Genomic DNA, 18,461 nt, shown 5'->3' with positions numbered 1-18,461 from the left:
TACAGCTTACCTTCAGCTTCTCTCAATCATGATTGTGACTTTAGGTCTCTCGTCACTAAGTCATCTTCATGGAACATCCAGACATTACAGCCATTATCACATCCGACAAATTTAAGGATTGTCTATTAAATTATAACTGGGACAAAAATTAATGGGCTTAAAGTAAGCCATCAATGTCTACAGTATAAATTGCTAAAAAATCAGTAATTTGAATAACTAATATGTTGTTGTATAATCTGGCTTTTTCAAGGAAGATCTTTGACTACCTTATCCGCTTCTATGGAGAGTCACCCTGTGTTATGGAACCTTACTGAGACACCTTTCTGTTATAAATACTGAACTAAAGGTGTCTCTCTCTAATGCACCCTAGATTTTAAGGAAGGTATAGATGGAAAAGTATGCACAACACAATACTCATTATTAGTTCATATAGTTGATCTCTCATTTGATTTTTTCCATAGACCGATGTCATTGTCCATAGCCATGGAACCTGAAAACAGAAGCACTGTGATGGAGTTCATCCTGACAGGGTTTACCAGTAACCCACATCTGCAACCCTTGCTCGTCTTCATGTTCCTATCAGTCTACACTTTCACTGTGCTTGGAAATGTCAGTATCATGTTCATTGTTTGGTACTGGTCCCACCTTCACACGCCCATGTACATATTCCTTACACAGCTATCCTTTGTGGATATTTCCTTGACCACTGTTATCTCTCCAAAGATGCTAGTTGGATTTCTTACCGGAGAAAAGAGAATCTCTTTTTGGGAATGCATAGCCCAAACCTATGTGTTTTGTTCTTTGGGCAGTGCTGAATTCTTTCTCTTGGGTGTAATGGCCTACGATCGATATGTGGCGATATGCAACCCACTGCTATACACAGTCAATATGAGTAAACATCTTTGTGTACGCTTGATTGTAGGGTCATACATAGGAGGCTTTTTGCATTCTCTGATTCAAGCTGGTTGTTTATATCAATTATCTTTTTGTGGGCCTAATATTATAAATCACTTTGCTTGTGATTACCCTGTGCTTGTGAATCTATCATGTACAAACTTTTTCCTAAATGATTTGATTCGTTTTGTAGTAAGTACTGATAGAGCGCGCGAGGTCACCCAGCCAATGATTCCGCCGTTTCCGGCTTCAGGGCCCATATACTTTCAATTCACACTACTCCTTGACAGGGCGACTTCACGGGCTGCTACCAATTGTGTGTGTTCCCTACCGTTATTACTTAGTGTACCCGACTTACCATCCACCGACACGGGTACCTATGGCCTCAACGAATCAGGAGCCTAGCTGTAAAAGGAAAGGCAGTAAATGCAAATTCAACTGACATTCAATACTGTTTGTAAAAGGACCACGGACAACTGGAAGTTTTAAAATGTTTATCTAAAGTTCGTTTTCGTCAAGCATTAAACTTACAAGAATAAGGCAGTCAATAACCAAGATAATGAAAAGTACATAACTATAGAGAAATAAAGTCAGGGTAACCATTTTAATGCAATTGTGAGATAAAGAGAAAATGCTATGCATTCAAGGCAAGGAGTTTTCAGACAGTTTAAGTAAGGCCGTTCTAGACCATATCAGAAAATGACAAACTGCAATGCAAAATATGATTTCCAAAAGGTAGGATAGCATAGGAACAATTTAAGAATATATGCAATTGACTTTATGATTCAATAGTTTGCGGCAAAAGCATGGAAAAATCAACATGTGCAAAGGTGTGTCTTTATTAAAGCAAAAGACTGAAATATAGAAAGGTGCAAGTTTAAAGAACTTAGAGCAGTATTTACCTAGACTGGTGTAGAAACCAAACCCTGGCCACGGGTCAGTTTAAGGACAGGAAACCCTCAAGGAAGGATACCCCTCAAAAGACAGCAGGTGCAGAATGGACACCCCGGACAGGACAGGATACCCTCAGATTAGGAATCAGGACAGGACCTCAGGACAGGACAGCAAACCCTCAGGACAGGACCGCTCAGGACAGGACCGCACCCGCAGTTTGGAAGCAACGCCTGCGCTCCACCCTCTCTGCAGCTATCGATCAAGACCCCGATTGGGTCAGCGAACTCCCAGCAAAGTGCTTCGCCAGCACTTTAAGGTTCAGTAGAACCTTAGTCTATGGTCAATTTCGGACAGAGTGCTCCGCAGCGCTCTGTATCTTCGGTCACCTATTGAGTACGATGGGTCAGTGACAGGTCAGCTAAACCAGACAAGTCGGACAATTTCCCTAGGTGAACCCAGGGTAGATATACTGTTTTGGGACAGGGTACCACCCCCCAAATGTTGCAAAGTGCCAGAATCCCCAATTTCGATTGGTCCTAAGGTAGGATTTGGGTAATACACCAATCATAACACACTATTTGGATGCTTCATTTACATATCTGGGTACCGCCTAGCGAGATTGGGGTTCCCATGAGAAACTGCATAGAAATACAATAGATATATTACATTGTTTCGGAAAAAGAACATGTGATTCCGTCCTGCTAGGGTTGCAGGTCAGTTCTCAGGAGCATCTTGCCCATCACTGCCAACTGGCGGTGTTCCATCAGCCAAGGTTGTCGGTGCCCCAGAAAGTCGCACATGCGTAGAAGGGACCTCCAAGATGGCTTTTGGTGCAGTTAGACCCCCATTCCCCGCGGTACATGAAAAGCAAGCGAAAACAAATTAATACATAGAAATAACATTATGAAAACACATCACAGGGTTTGTACTTTCAACTTATCACTATAAAATATACTTATGCAGTCTAAATGTTAGCTACATATAACAGGCACAAGAGCAGTGGCACGAGCAGTACCACGTTACTGGCAAAGCTATGTATTACGCATGCGCATAAATTTCCCTCCAACTCTGCAGACACGTCAGGACACGTGAGAGTGGCTGACGCATGCGAAGTAACTAAATACAAGCGGCGGCCATATTTTACGGACAGGGATTAAATGCATTAGGAATACACATAGGCAAGCTTCATAAACTTTGCTTAAACTAAATATAAACGTTAGTAAGACATACAAATATTACCTTGTTACACATAAACGAGGTTCATGAATACAGCAAGTCGCAAAATATGCGAAGCTTTGCTTCATCAATCCCCTCTTTGATGATATTTACTATCATCACAAAATTTAATGGAACCAGATGCCAACTTTCTTTCACACTTTGTACAATTCTATCTCTTCCAGCAATTTCTCCAATGTTTCCTTTTCAGTTTTGGTAGGGTGAGAATTCTTCACCTTTTTATAGATCTGATTATTCACTTCCTCTAATTCGAGCTCATCCACACTTCGTTTCACCCCTCTTGCATTCACTTCATGCTTTCTGGTGTGTTTACGGCATTTGCAACAGACAAATATGAAAAATAGGATGAGACCTATAATTCCAATTGGCATCAGTACTTTAAACAATAAGCCTTTACCTATACTAACGAAACAATCACCTACATTTACACACCATCTACCAGTCTCTTCCAGGCACTATCAACCTCGAGTGGTCTGTGTTCCTTTGCCAAATTAGTAATGTTTCTCACATATCTTTTGAGCTGCACACTTTTGTCCGGAATATAAGTGCAACAATGTTGCGCCTTCAACATCCGGCAGACTCCGCCCTCTTTCGCCAATAAGGTATCAAGAGCAAGTCGATTCTGTAAAACCATTGATCTGATCGCAACCATTTCGGTATTGACCAGCAGAAATCCATGAGCTGTCTCAGTCGACAACACATCCACTATAGTGGACAATTTGCAAATTCTGTGAGTGTTCAGAACCACTCCCACTCCAGGTATCAGTGCACTGAAAATACTACCCATTATTTCACCTATACTTTCTCTTTTACTACGCACTAAGCCATTAGTATTTTCACTGCTTCCAGCAACTCCATTCACATGGTATATTTTCGGGAAGACAATGCCAAAATAGCAACTTCCATACCAGTGATCCGGCAATTTGAAATAAGCCTTGTCCCCACAAATATAATAAATTCCAGGAAACACAGGCTCTGACCCATTTTTGAAACCCCAACCTCCAATTACCTTGTAATTATGTTCACATTCACTGGAACCAATGAAAATGTTATTATAATAGCTAGTCTTCTCGCGGTGAAGACATAGCTTGCCTTTCTTTTCAAAATCCAGCAACAGAGCAGGACCCGCCCCACCAGTTGAGGTTCCTTCCATGTTCTCTGCCCACTTTGGCCTTTTCTGACTTTCGTCATTTGCTTTCTTTTGTATTTTAATTCTCCTTTTCTCTGCCATGTTCAGGAACATCTTTTCCTGCTCATGCAAAGAACAAGTCAAGTTATCTCTGTGTGCTTCACCTATGTCAATGTCACCAATAGTCAGGAAATAATCTCCCATATATCGTATCACGTCACTTTTGGTATGTACAGGATTCAAGTTCCCACGTATAGGAAGCTCAGAAAAGATCACGTCATTATTAGAGTAATAGTACTGTAACGGTCCTCTTTTGTAAAATAAACTAGCTAAAATGCTACAGGAGATTCCGTATGTCAGCGGTAAGTGATGGTATGTCACGCCTTCAGCCACAGAAGTAGGTAGCTTCATGCAGACATAGCAATCTTCAATTTCCATAGTCTCTACATAGTGTATTAATAAGTTTGCGAAAACATTTAAGCGTGTCCTGTTTTTAATTCTATGATAATGTAGTTCTCCCTCATCTGATGCTTCTAAGTCTTGTTTTGTTTGTCTCAGTGCTCTCTCATGTCTAGCTACACTCTGTGTTGTCAGCTCTTCACTGTCAGTATTTACAATTTCAGTAGGGACAATATTAGTATCTTTGCTTACAGCAAAGGGAATGAAAATTGTTAGTCCTATCCAGAGTAATATCAGGACAACTATACTACAGACACATACCTTGCAGCAAGTTTTGCAACCGCTGCGACTAGGTCTACCATTCACGTTTGAATCAGACATTTTGGCTTCAGAAGAAGTTTCTCAACCCCTCTTTGTGTCTCTACACAAGTATCTTACTTTGTGCAAATTCACGGTGGCTCTTCTTCCTCTTCGTCAGAGTACTCAGGGACGGGCTCTCCGTCGCTTACGTCAGTGATATCGAGATCTTCAAGTTCTTCTAACACAAGTGTCCATTCAGGTGACTTGTACTTTTTGTTTTGTCTCTTTATCCGATCACTCCTTCTTTTGGAAGTGTCTTATGGTTGTTCTGCTATGCGAGCACTCCTCCTTTCTTCTGCACGTTTTTCTTCTACTGTTTTTATTCTCAGTCTCAATTTCTTTATGTATCTATGCTCAAGATGTTTTCTTTTCTTAAGTCTTTTTGTGGGTACTTGAACTTCGTTCCCTTCTCTTGCCCTTTTGTTCTCATTAACTGTTGGCAATTCTGTCTCAGTTTCTTCTTCTTCTATCTGACTAATTCCAGGGCTAGCATCTGTTTCTTCTGCCTGGGTACTAATCTGGCCTTGTTCAGGTAAATTGTGTGTTTGCTCTTCAAGTGTCTCTGACTCTGTTTCCTGAACACGTTCTTCTAATTCTATCTGATCCTGTTCAAGCACTTCGATCTCTGGACTTTCTTCTGCTCGAACAATTACACTATGTCTAGTCTGTCCCTTCCCGATATCAGGAGTCAGTGGAGGAGTATCAATCACTTGTTCTGTATTCCTCTCTTGTTCAGGATCCTTCACTTGTTCAGTATCGGGCACCGGCTCTGCAGCATTCACTTGTTCTGTATCAACCACGTGCTCTGTCCCTGTCTGACCTTCTCCTTCCTCAGTTTTGATGTGAATCTCAAGAGTCTGAGGTTCTTCGCCTGTGCCTTGCTTTTCCTCTCTAGTCCACTCTCTACCCTCCCAAAGTCGTTCACTTGTGCAAATGGGGTCTTCGGTGAGATCAATCAAGGGAATCCACTCCTCTGGCCATATGCTCGGCAGCTCGTCTTCAGCTATTTCTGGCTCAGCTTCTTTGACCCCTTCAGCAGGCTGGGCTCCTGGTAGTTCGTTATCAACTATTCTTGAGCCAACGTCTGCTGATTCTGTAGCTTGACTGGTACTGGGCTGTACGTCGTCAGCTACTTCTGGTCTGGCTCCTGCAGAGTCCTCTGCTGGACGCCCTTCTGCTTCAGGCACTTCGTCTGGTGGTACCTTCTGGGTGTGGCTGGCGTGTATCCAACGCGGAACCCCTGCACACTTGACTGCTGTGGTAGTAACCAGAATCACCTGACGTTTTTCTCCCCACCTTGGCTCCAGGCAGCTCTTCCGAGTATGCTTCTTTATCTTCACCCAGTCCCCCGGGACCAGTTTGTGGAGAGGAGTCGTTGGATTGAGGATGGCGTCTTCTCCGATCTGGCGAGAGATAGAACGCACTTGGTCACCCAATCTCTTGCAGTATTCAAGCACCAAATCATCAGTAATACTCAACAATTTGCTTCCTGGCACCCATGCTTGTCTCATCACTCTTCCCATAATGATTTCATGGGGACTTAGGCCTGTCTTGCGGTCAGGAACACTTCTGAGTCCCATCAGGACCAGGGGCAGGGCCTTTACCCAAGTCATGCCAGTTGCATCACCCAGTTTTGCTAGTCTGTTTTTGATAGTTCCATTTACTTGTTCCACTATTACAGAAGCCTCTGGACGGTATGCACAGTGAAGCTTTTGTGATATTCCAAAGGCTTTACAGAGTTCGTCGATCACCTCATTCTGAAAATGTCGGCCTCTATCTGATTCAATAGTGACTGGAACCCCGAACCTAGGTATCAGTTCTTTTAGTAAACACTTAGCTACTGTTATTGCGTCATTTTGGGGAGTAGGGAAAGCTTCCACCCACTTTGAAAATAAACAGACCATGACAAGGACATATCGCTTCCCTTCACACCGGGGCATGGTGATGAAATCAATCTGTATTCGTACAAAGGGACCCCCTGACCTCCCAATTTTCCCCAATTCAACCATTGTTTTCTTTCCTGGGTTCATCCTTTGACATGACAGGCACCTCTGGCAGAGGGACTCTGCTACTTTCCTGAACTTTTTACTGTACCAAGTCTGTTGGAACACTAGAATCATGGCGTCCCTACCAATGTGTGATCCTTCATGTATTAATCTCACCATTGTGCTAAGTAAGTGTCTAGGTAACACAGGCATACCAGTTGGGCCCAGAATGACACCATCCACTCGTCTTGGTCTACATCCATCTTCCTTCCACTTCTCTCTTTCTTGCCAAGGTGCCGCCTGCTGCCACTCTTTCACTTCATCCCATGTAGGCACTTCTTCAAACACCTGAAGTTGGCAGCTGGTTCCTGGCCCCCCTCGTTTTGGATTTACGATATACCGATCCCTTGCGCACCATTGGGCCACTCGATCAGCATAATCGTTTCCCAGTGATACCTTGTCCATGCTCTTCTTATGAGCAGCACATTTTACCACTGCCAGTTCCTTTGGTAACTGGATTGCCTCTAAAAGGTCCTGAACAACCTTTCCATTTCGAATAGGGGTACCTGATGAAGTCAGGAACTCCCTCTGTAGCCACAACTGGCCGAAGTCATGCACAACCCCATAACAGTACTGACTGTCAGTATACACTGTTATGCGCAGGTTCTTCCCAATTTGGCAAGCTTTAATCATAGCAATCAATTCGGCTACTTGTGCAGACTTGATATGATATAGGTAACCTGCTTCCTCAATTTTCTCTAAGGAGACTACCGCATAGGCAGCACTCAGGCCTCCTTGTTCATGCCTTAGACATGAACCATCTACAAATAATTCTTTGTCATGCTCAGGCAATGGCGTTTCTTTTATGTCTGGGCGTGGCTTGGTGTTGAATTCTGTTAGATCAATACAATCATATTCATCATCCACCCCCCCTTCCATATCCTTTGGGTCGGGAAGTAAGGTGGCTGGGTTCAGAATACTGCACCTAACAATGTTTACATTTGCAGCACCCACAAGAATCCTCTCATATTTAGTCAGCCGACTAGGGGTGAGATACTGAGTTTTTGTTCTGGTCAACAAAATTACCACTCCATGTGAGACATACAAAGTTACCGGATGTCCCATGACAATGGACTCACTCTGCTCTAAACTTGCGCAGGTAGCAGCTACTGCTTTCAGACAACCTGGTAATCCAGCAGCCACTGGATCCAGGGTGGCAGAGAAATATGCCACAGGCCTTCTCGTTGTGCCATGATCTTGTGTCAGGACCGACAATGCACAATTATCACGAGTGTCACAGAACAGGGCAAATTCTTTGGAATAGTCTGGCATTCCCAATGTAGGGGCTGTACACAGACAATCTCGCAGTTTCGTGAAAGCTGTTAAGCTTTCATCATCCCATTCTACAACATCTGGAGTTCCTCTCTTGGTCATTTTTATCAAGGGCCTAGCTAGGACTGCAAATCCCAGAATCCACTGCCTGCAGTATCCTATCACACCCAGGAACATTCTGATCTCTTTCTGAGTACGGGGTAACTGCATCTTTTGTATTATTCTCACTCTTTCTGACGTCACTTTCCTGACCCCTTTCTCTATCTGGTGCCCCAGATATTTCACTGATTTTGCACAGAACTGTAATTTGTCAGGGGCCACTTTATGTCCTTTCTCACTCAGATGATTCAGGAGGGCAATGGTGTCAATCACACAATCCCTATGACTTTTAGACGCCACCAGGAGGTCGTCTATGTATTGCACTAAGACAGAGTTTCCAGGTAAGACCAAAGTTTCCAAACATTTTTTCAAGATCTGATTAAAGATAGAGGGGCTCTCTGTGTACCCTTGAGGGACCCTGTTCCAGCAATACACGTGACCATTGAAGGCAAATGAGAAAAGAAATTTGCTATCTGGATGCAAGGGAATGGAAAAGAATGCATGACATAGGTCTATCACAGTGAACCATTCAGCATCCCAGGGAATCTGATACAGAATCACTGCTGGATTCGGGACAATAGGGCAGCAGGGGACCACTATCTTGTTGATTTTTCGTAAATCTTGCACTACTCTGTACTTGCCACTAGGCTTTTTAATGCCCATAATCGGGGAGTTACATGGGCTACTCATTACTTCCTGTATGATGTTTCCTTCTAGCAATTTCTGTATTTCCAGAGTAACACCAGCTTTCACTTCTGCATTCATTCTGTAGGGTTTAGTATTGGGGTATACTGCATTGTCCTTGATGGCTATCTGGATGGGGTCCACATTTTTCATTAACCCTACATCTTTCCCAGTAAAGTCCCACACCTCTGGCTTCACTGCTTCTTGGAGTTCTTTGGGTAAATCATGCATGGTCATTCGTTTAATTTCCGAGTCAGGGCGGACTAACATTATTTTATAAATGCCGTCTTCATCTGGGGTCTGAATTTCAACACCCTTTGGTGTGCAAAAGATGGTACAGTTCATTTTGCACAACAAATCACGTCCCAGCAAGTTCACTGGACTGGTGTCGCAAACGACAAATCTATGCATTTCCTTAAAGTTTCCAATTGAGATCTCCATGGGCTTGGTAACAGGAGTACTAATCAATTGATTAGATACACCCACTACTTGGATGGCTTCTCCCGAGAGGGGTAGGTTTGGAACGTCCACTGTTCTCACAGTAGAACGGGTAGCGCCAGTGTCCAACAGAAAGGTGACATCATTCCCGTCAACCTTTCCTTCAATGTATGGTCCGGACTGGTCTACCGGCAAGGAGGCGCCAAGTACGCACTCCTCGTCCTCCCCTCTCAGGCCCCGTCAGTACTGGTCATCACAAAGGAAGGTATCATTTAAAAGATACTGCGAAGTTGCTGCATTTCTGTTCTTATTGCTTTCCCAGACTTCTATCTCATCTCCCTCTGTTTGTTTTCCCTTGTATACCTGCTTTGGTGCGCGGGGCACCTGCACTGTCTTTACCTGTGGTTGAGTCTTTCTTGGTCTTTCTTTCTGCGTCTGTGGAGTTAAATCAGGTGTTTTGGGGTTATCATCCGGCAAGTAAGGACACTCGTTACGCCAGTGTCCAATTTCGCCGCACTGATGGCAGGGAAATTTCTTCATAGCCTCCTCCCTGCTCATTCTGGGCCGGGGCTTACTTCCTCCCCCACCCCCAGGACCTTCGTTCTTAGCATTTTTGACCATTGTACTCAACTGCTTTTCCTGCTGTTCTGCGAGCTTCACCTGAGCCCACATCACTTTCTCCTTAAGAGCCTTTTTCTTTTCTGCCATTTCGTCCTCGCAGTACTTTGCGTACCGCAGGACCTCGTCTACCTTTTTGGAGTGCCAACAGATTTTGTTATCTTTTATCCACTGACAAATTTCAGGTCTTAAACCGTTTACAAACCTGTAAATAAAATGCGTCATGTCCTTCATCTCGATGTTATCTATACCACTGTATGTTTTAAACACCTGCAACAGCCTTTCATAATAGGAGTGCACTGTCTCATCCCTTTCCTGCATTGTTCTATCTATCCTGGTCCAATCAGTTTCCTTTGCGGGCACCTTTTCTTTCAAGTGCTGAATTACCTGCTCATATTTTCTCATGACTTCCTTCGAAGGTTCCCCTGTTTCTTTATCTCTTGTGTACTCCTCACTAGGCCAGGCTATGGCTATTTTACACTCGGTCCATAGATCGACCGGGACCACAATGTCGAAAAACCCCTCCAGGTCTTTCCACAGGCATTTTTGCACCTTTACAAACCTTTCCACTTGCCGGTACCATTCAACCGGCTTCTCACGCAGTTTCGGGAAATCGTTAGTAAAGGACACAATATCCTGTCTGGACCATGGAACGTGCACATACCTCCCACCTGGTACCTCACGCATGGGGCATAATGTTTTAGGCTTGTCTACTTCTCTTAAAGGGAACTCAGGGGTAGCTTGTCTGGATCGAGCCTCATCTTTCTTTCTTGCCCACCTGCTTCTCCACCTTTCCACATCTCCCCATTTTTGCAAAACTGCAAGCAACTCTTTAATCTGCACCTTCTTCCCTGACACATTCAAGTTCTCTAAATCCTTGTCTGAGAATTCAGCTCTATAAGGCTTTTGTAAGGGCTTGGATCTTGAAATATCTACCCCCATACTAGCTGCGGTGTCTGTCAGCTTTTCGTGGAGCACCCTGGTACTTCTGGTAAGGCTTTTACACATAAACAGCAACTCTTCTTCAGAATAGGTGTTTAATCTGTCTAACCCCACATTTCCTGCCATCAATTCCTCTATTTCTACCCTCAGCTTGTAGAGGTCTAAAGGTTTCGTTTGCGGAGCCTGTTTTTCTAAATCACGACTCCAACTTTCAATCTCTTCCGGAGTTACCAAGGAAACACTCCTAGTCCCTGCTGCTGATTCTAATTTAATTTCTTTCGCATCAAAAGGATTATGCCTCTTCTGCACTCCCTTTCCGGTCTGTTTGTTTGGTAGATCCAAGAACACCACTTCAGACTCGCACTCACTGGACTGATCGTCTATCAGTAGGGGCTCTTGCCTCGGCGGGGCCATTATCGGGTTCATAACTGGAGGATTTGGACCTCCTTGATTATTCCCGTACAACGGAACTACGGGTCCGATTGTTACCGGAATAGTCAAAGCCTCAGGACTGTTATTTAACTGGGAGATTTTCTGAATTATTTCTGTCCTCTGTCTAGCTAGGTCCTCTTGCTCCCTTTCATCTAGTACTCTTCCTAATGTCCGGTCAGGTATCATCTGTGGGGTCAGGTGAGGGGTAAGACTCGGGGCAGTAGGATGCGTTTCACTTGGTCCTCCGCCATAATTTGGTTTTGGGAACAAAGTTCCTGTGCCAAATGACCTACGCTCTTCCCCATATGGAGGCTGCAAAAAGGGTACTCCTGAACTTACTGGCTTTTCTTCGTTTTCATACAGAGGTCTGGGAAAAAATGTTCTTTCACGGGAATATTTTTCCTCCGAGCTCTCGGGCATTCTAGGATATATATTGCGTACCTCTGCGGGTCCGGGGTTATCAAAATAGGGCAACACCTGGCCACCTCCCCCCCTACATAGAGATCTATCCTCCTCTTTGATAGATGGACGCTGGGGATGGTCTCCTGCACTGGAAGGTCGGGCTCCCTCATTATAAGGGGGCGGACTTCTTGTAAAGATGTCATCTAACAATTCATCATCTGACTCTCCAAGGGCTCCCCAATGCTTACACTTTTCTGTCTTTTTCTCTTCCCCCGAAGGGGTACATGCTGGCATCATGGGAAACAGACCCTCAACAATCATGCTCTGCCTCCACTGTTTCATCCTCTTGTCCCTAGTCTCCTGTTTCAGCCTTGGGTACCACTTGGTCAGACCTTTGTCCATCCGGGGTTTCTCTCTTTCAAAAGCCTCAATCTCCCATTCCTCTAATGCCTCATACTGCGTTAGTCTCGGTCTGGGATGTAATTCATTCATGCGGGTTCTCAAATTGAATAAAATCCTACCATTGAAGGTACCGTCTAACGGAAAAGCCAATACTCCGTCATCTTCTGTGTACCTTACCCAATTCTCCAACCACACACAGGTATTGTACCCTCGGTCAAACATCATGAATGAGGCAGGAGTATTCGGTGGCGGGATAGTAACGCCCTCTCTAGATTTAATCGGTTTGTCCGTTTTGAAATAATTCTTTACCCTATTTACAAGGGACATCTTTCTCTTAGCTCCGTACATAATATCGTATCTATTAGCTTTCCACTGATCCCTTTCAAACCCTTGGTTTCTTGGATCGGGTCTAGTCTCTGGACAATACGAGTGCCACATACGATTTTTACGCTTAACTCTGTTTACAAATTCACCTCCAATCAAAAACGCGTCTTGCAATTCCGTGCGACCAATGAGGTGCACGCGTTCAAGTATTTTCGGCCAATGGGTGCGCGGCCCCTTCGTGAGACTGTTCTCACGCTCCGGCGCTTCACCCCTCCTTCACAATTCCAGCCCCGCTACCCGCCCGCTGCTTCTACCAATCCCAGCGCGGCACGGAGTGACGTCAGAGGCGCTTCGCGACTGACTCCCTCCCTTCACAAGGTAACGGAAACTTTCTTTCCTTTTAAAGTGCTCAGTGCTTGGTTATTTTACAACAAATACACATTCGCCACAGTGCTCAAGTGTCTAGACAGGATAGCTTTGTTTTACTGCAAGTAAACTACTTCCATTTACTTTTCACCCGCTGCGGGTAGATCTCTTCCGCCTACCCTTCACTCTAGCATCGGTGAACCTGTTATTCCCCTAAACTCATCCACTTCTCCGGGATATATCCGAGTCTAAGGTTTCCCAGCGGACCCCTCTGCTTTCACCCTAGCTCCGAGGCACCTGCTACTCTTCCGATGTGACCCTTACTAGGTTACGCCACTATGGGAAGTTTGCCAATTAACCTCGTTACTGACATTTATTCACACATGTATTCAGAAAACCCTAGTTAGTGCTTCCCGGTTATCCTAACCTGCACCTAACTTTCCTTAAGCCTGTGACCTCAGGACAATGGATTCTATTCACCACTTGCCCTTTCAATTCCCCGGGGAGTTCGGACAACACAATACGAGACGGTTTACAAATGCATGGATTAATACATATAACAATATAAGAACAAGAATAATAATGAAAAAACAATTCATTGATTTCAGCAGCGTATTCACAAGAGAGTGATCGGTCCCCTCGGAACAGCCGCTCTTATAGCAGCATTAATGTACTAGCAGCTACCGACTTAACTAGTCTAACTAATCCTGCCTAACCTTTAGCTAGTCCCTAACCATCCTCTGATCTACCAGAAAAACTGATAGAGCGCGCGAGGTCACCCAGCCAATGATTCCGCCGTTTCCGGCTTCAGGGCCCATATACTTTCAATTCACACTACTCCTTGACAGGGCGACTTCACGGGCTGCTACCAATTGTGTGTGTTCCCTACCGTTATTACTTAGTGTACCCGACTTACCATCCACCGACACGGGTACCTATGGCCTCAACGAATCAGGAGCCTAGCTGTAAAAGGAAAGGCAGTAAATGCAAATTCAACTGACATTCAATACTGTTTGTAAAAGGACCACGGACAACTGGAAGTTTTAAAATGTTTATCTAAAGTTCGTTTTCGTCAAGCATTAAACTTACAAGAATAAGGCAGTCAATAACCAAGATAATGAAAAGTACATAACTATAGAGAAATAAAGTCAGGGTAACCATTTAAATGCAATTGTGAGATAAAGAGAAAATGCTATGCATTCAAGGCAAGGAGTTTTCAGACAGTTTAAGTAAGGCCGTTCTAGACCATATCAGAAAATGACAAACTGCAATGCAAAATATGATTTCCAAAAGGTAGGATAGCATAGGAACAATTTAAGAATATATGCAATTGACTTTATGATTAACCCTGGGCGGGCGGCTACGTTCCGTGCACGGAGTGTGCGTAGTGCCGGCTTCTACGCATTTTGCGTAGCAGGCGTAGAATCCGGCACTATGCACGCTCCGCAGACGGAGCGTAGCTGGCCGCCACCCGCCTCCCTCCCGCCCTCCCTAAATACTTTAAATTAAAAGCGGAAAAGAATTAAAAGGCACTTACCTTGCCCGCCGCTGCCCGCCGCGTCCCCGGGGCTCGCTATCTTCATGGCTTCCGTCTTGTGTATCTAATGCGCATGCACGAGCGGCCGCGCATGCGCATTTCTCACGAGAAATGCGCATGCGCGGTCGTCCGCGCATGCGCATTAGATACACAAGACGGAAGCCATGAAGATAGCGAGCCCCGGGGACGCGGCGGGCAGCGGCGGGCAAGGTAAGTGCCTTTTAATTCTTTTCCACTTTTAATTTAAAGTATTTAGGGAGGGCGGGAGGGAGGCCTGCGGTGCGTAGTGGGGCTACGCGGAGTGCGGAGGTGGGCGTAGTTTCTCGCCCACTTCACGTAGCTCCACGAAGCCCCACTACACCCACTACGCCCAGGGTTATTTATGATTCAATAGTTTGCGGCAAAAGCATGGAAAAATCAACATGTGCAAAGGTGTGTCTTTATTAAAGCAAAAGACTGAAATATAGAATGTAAATGTAAATGTATGTGTCTTGTAAAGCGCACTGCTGCCCTGAGGCGTCGTGGCGCTGTAGACCGCTGGGGAACCCGTCCTGGTTTTCCCTGTGAGATGGTCCAGTGGCTGACGCATGCGCAGTAACTAAATACAAGCGGCGGCCATATTTTACGGACAGGGATTAAATGCATTAGGAATACACATAGGCAAGCTTCATAAACTTTGCTTAAACTAAATATAAACGTTAGTAAGACATACAAATATTACCTTGTTACACATAAACGAGGTTCATGAATACAGCAAGTCGCAAAATATGCAAAGCTTTGCTTCATCAGTACCATGATGGTGGCAGGCTCCCTCCTTGTTATCATTGTCTCCTACATCCACATAATCAAATCAATCCTTAGGATCCGCACCACAGCTGGAAGACACCGGGCCGCCTCCACCTGCATCTCCCACTTCACTTGTGTCTTTCTTTTCTACGGCAGCTGCTTGATCATGGAGTTAATACCCAATTCAAAAGAATCAGAAGACAAGATCAAAGTGGTCGCTGTCATTCATGCTGTGCTGGTTCCTGCTCTGAACCCTGTGATATATAGTCTGAGGAACAATGAGATGAAAGAAGCTGTGAGAAAGATATTGTTCAAGCCAATTGTTTCTCGGTGATCAGTGCTTGAAACAATGATAAAGTGAACAACGTTAATGTATTGCTTTTGTTGTCATATCAGCAGGATAAAAGACTCCCCTTGGAATCAAGATGCCACGCAGTAGATTCAATCAATAGCTCGTGACATACAACAGTTCAATTCACTCCCTAATGCATGCAGTCGGAGTCCTATAGTTTTAAGCACATACTACCAGAGGGGAAAAGTATATAAATCCTTATTATCATAGAGATTACATATAGATACCCAATTTCTTTATCATAATCCCAAAATACATATACAAAAGCATATCAGTTAAAAACAACCTTTCCAAAGCCCCCAACTGTAATGGCACAATATGATACAATCAAACAGAAAATATATGGTAGTAAACAATAATCTAGTAGCAGATTCCTAAAAACAGTGTTGTTATATCTGTTAACGGTGCTGATCCGTAATTTCTTAACCAACAAGGGTACTGATGGAATTAATGCTTTTCATCTAGAATCAGATTCAGCACATGACTACTTCAATGCGTTTGAGTGGACTAAACCAAATCTGGTCCACCTTCTTCAGGACGAATATTTGGGACTGAACCTCACTCAGATTAGGAATAGCAGTTACTTTTTTGTTGTATGAATGCAGTACATTGTTGCAGTAAATGTTATGGTTGGCTTTTATTTTCTATGTTCATAGGCCTTTTCACAGCCTCAATATATGGAGGTATATGGAGGTATAACACTCTGTAGTTTCCAGGATTGCCCCTTTGATAGACCCAAAACTGTTCTCAGATATGTGTAAATGGGGAAACATCCTTTACTACGTAACTTTTACCACGCAGTGCCTTTACGACGCAACTTTTACAACGCAAACCATTACAACGCATTGCGCTGGGGGCGCTCTAGGATAGGGAATAGGTTTAATTTACTATCCAACACCTTCCCTACTATCCACGGGGACTGGAGTTGGAATAGTAAATTAAACTAATTATTATCCAGCGGCCCAAAGCACTATGCGTTGTAAAGGCATGCGTTGTAAAAACAGCGTTGTAAAGGCATGCGATGTAAAAGCATGCGTTGTAATGTCATACATCCGTGTAAATGTCATCCACACCAGGTCCTCATTTGGGATAGGGATGAACTCTCCTATTTCTCAGGTCTTCCTCAATCCTGATATGTAGGCACACAACCTCCAGCAGCAGGGTTTCTCGAGAGGGGCCTCAAAACCCACACTTTGGTTCAGAAAAGTTTTTTTTTAAAACAAACAAACTAATTCATATGGGTTATGCGCTCTTTCCTTTTGTACCCTGCAGCGCTTTCCTCAAATGCCCAAAAGGTCAGTCCTGAAACATAATTTGTTTAGGTTAGCAATCATGGGGTCTATTCAGAAAGGCATTTTGAAGTATTTAAAGTAGCAGTACTCTTTTACATATTCTCATGTGATTTCGAGTATTAGAATGGTACTTTTAATGGACTATTCAGGCAATAGCCAAATACAATTAACAAATAGTGTTGCATAAGCTTCAACTTTGGCGTAGCTCTACAAGGTGTGCTTTCCCACCCACAGATAACACAGGTGAACTGGGATCAATGCACCAGCGATGAATGTGAAAGACAGATTATGCTAGCCCTGCAGAACACTTATCAATGTACTATTGAAATGGAACTATTGCTTTTGGGTTACTAACAATCCCTAGAAAGGGATCAGGGGCACCGTGGTAACTGTAACACAATATTCACATTCACACACAGTATTTTTTGGGTTCTTCCGAGTCACGGGTACTTGTCCCAACCACACGAATGAGGTAGCATTTTTATCGGGAGAGGTGGGTGGTAGGAAATTTGTGCGGGCCCAGTGATTCCACAGCCTATTACAATAATAATCCCTGGTGCCTAGAGAGCTTTCTGTACCCCGGGGGATGGATTTGGGGATATTACCCCCATCTGCACCCAGAGGGTCAGAAAGGCTGTGCAAAGTTTGGGAGGGGTGGAGGCATTATAATGCCCATTTAGGGCCGCCCCCACCCCTACATTTACAGCAAAACAATATCCCTGATGTCTAGTTTGCTTTCTGCCCCTAGGGGAGAGCAGATTGGGGCGGGCAGAAAGACTGAATAATGCCAGAAACGTTGGGAGAGAGCAAAAGTAGTCTCCCAAGGGCACAGTCTCCCTCCCTGGTGCTTAGTGGGTGGACCCCTTCTTGTGGATCACCCTCCTGCGGCGATCCACAAGCAGGGATCCACTAGGGAAGGGTACCATTGGAAAGGGGAATTTTCCCCCTTTCCAATGTGACATCTCCAATTTGCCTACGTGCTTGGGCTGAGATAGCCCCAGGACCACGTAGGCAGTGAAAGTGAAATGAGTTGATCTGTTTACAGCAGAGGCATTTCTGACTTTTGTGCTGAGGACATAATGGTTGCATCCTTGGCACAGCAGCAGCGCAGCAGAGGGTGTAACCATTATGTCCTCTGCATGAAAGGGATTAATAACACTATTTTCTGCTATTTCCAGGGACCAGATTTGCTATAGCCCCAAAAACCAGCTCCGTAGTTCCCAACCAAGATACGTTTACTCTACATAATGACCAACATTTCATTTTTTGGTTTATGTTTTAATTTATGGGCAAATCTGAAAATAGCTTCTGAATTTGTATTAAAAGATTGAATTATTTCTGTCAAAAGAGGTGAAAAACTCAACAGGTTGTTAAAAGGGATTCCCAAATATGTTTTTCTTTCACTAATATATGGTCTCCCATGCTATAAGTTTTTGACCTGGTATTTGGGACCCACATGTCATTACAAAAGATTCAGAAAAATATACTTGAAGGTCCAGCCCATTCATGTATTTCGAGGAAAGATCTAGTGGGAATTGGTGGCTGTTTCCTGTGCGGG

At 44.2% G+C, this 18,461-nt stretch overlaps 1 protein-coding gene across 1 annotated transcript; it reads left to right on the top strand.

The window, feature by feature from the left end:
- The first annotated feature begins 445 nt into the window (after positions 1-445).
- LOC144760908 (olfactory receptor 5J3-like) lies at positions 446-15,593 on the top strand. The gene is made up of 3 exons (XM_078646559.1): positions 446-1,086; positions 3,215-3,219; positions 15,263-15,593. The coding sequence occupies exons 1-3, from the start codon at positions 466-468 to the stop codon at positions 15,591-15,593; spliced, it is 957 nt and encodes a 318-aa protein (XP_078502685.1). The 5' UTR covers positions 446-465.
- Positions 15,594-18,461: the final 2,868 nt, after the last annotated feature.

The sequence above is a fragment of the Lissotriton helveticus genome, chromosome 1_1 (genome assembly GCF_964261635.1).
Source record: "Lissotriton helveticus chromosome 1_1, aLisHel1.1, whole genome shotgun sequence".
NCBI lineage: Eukaryota > Metazoa > Chordata > Amphibia > Caudata > Salamandridae > Lissotriton > Lissotriton helveticus.
Note: the sequence above shows the minus strand (reverse complement) of the source record. Positions and strands in the feature narration are given on the sequence as shown.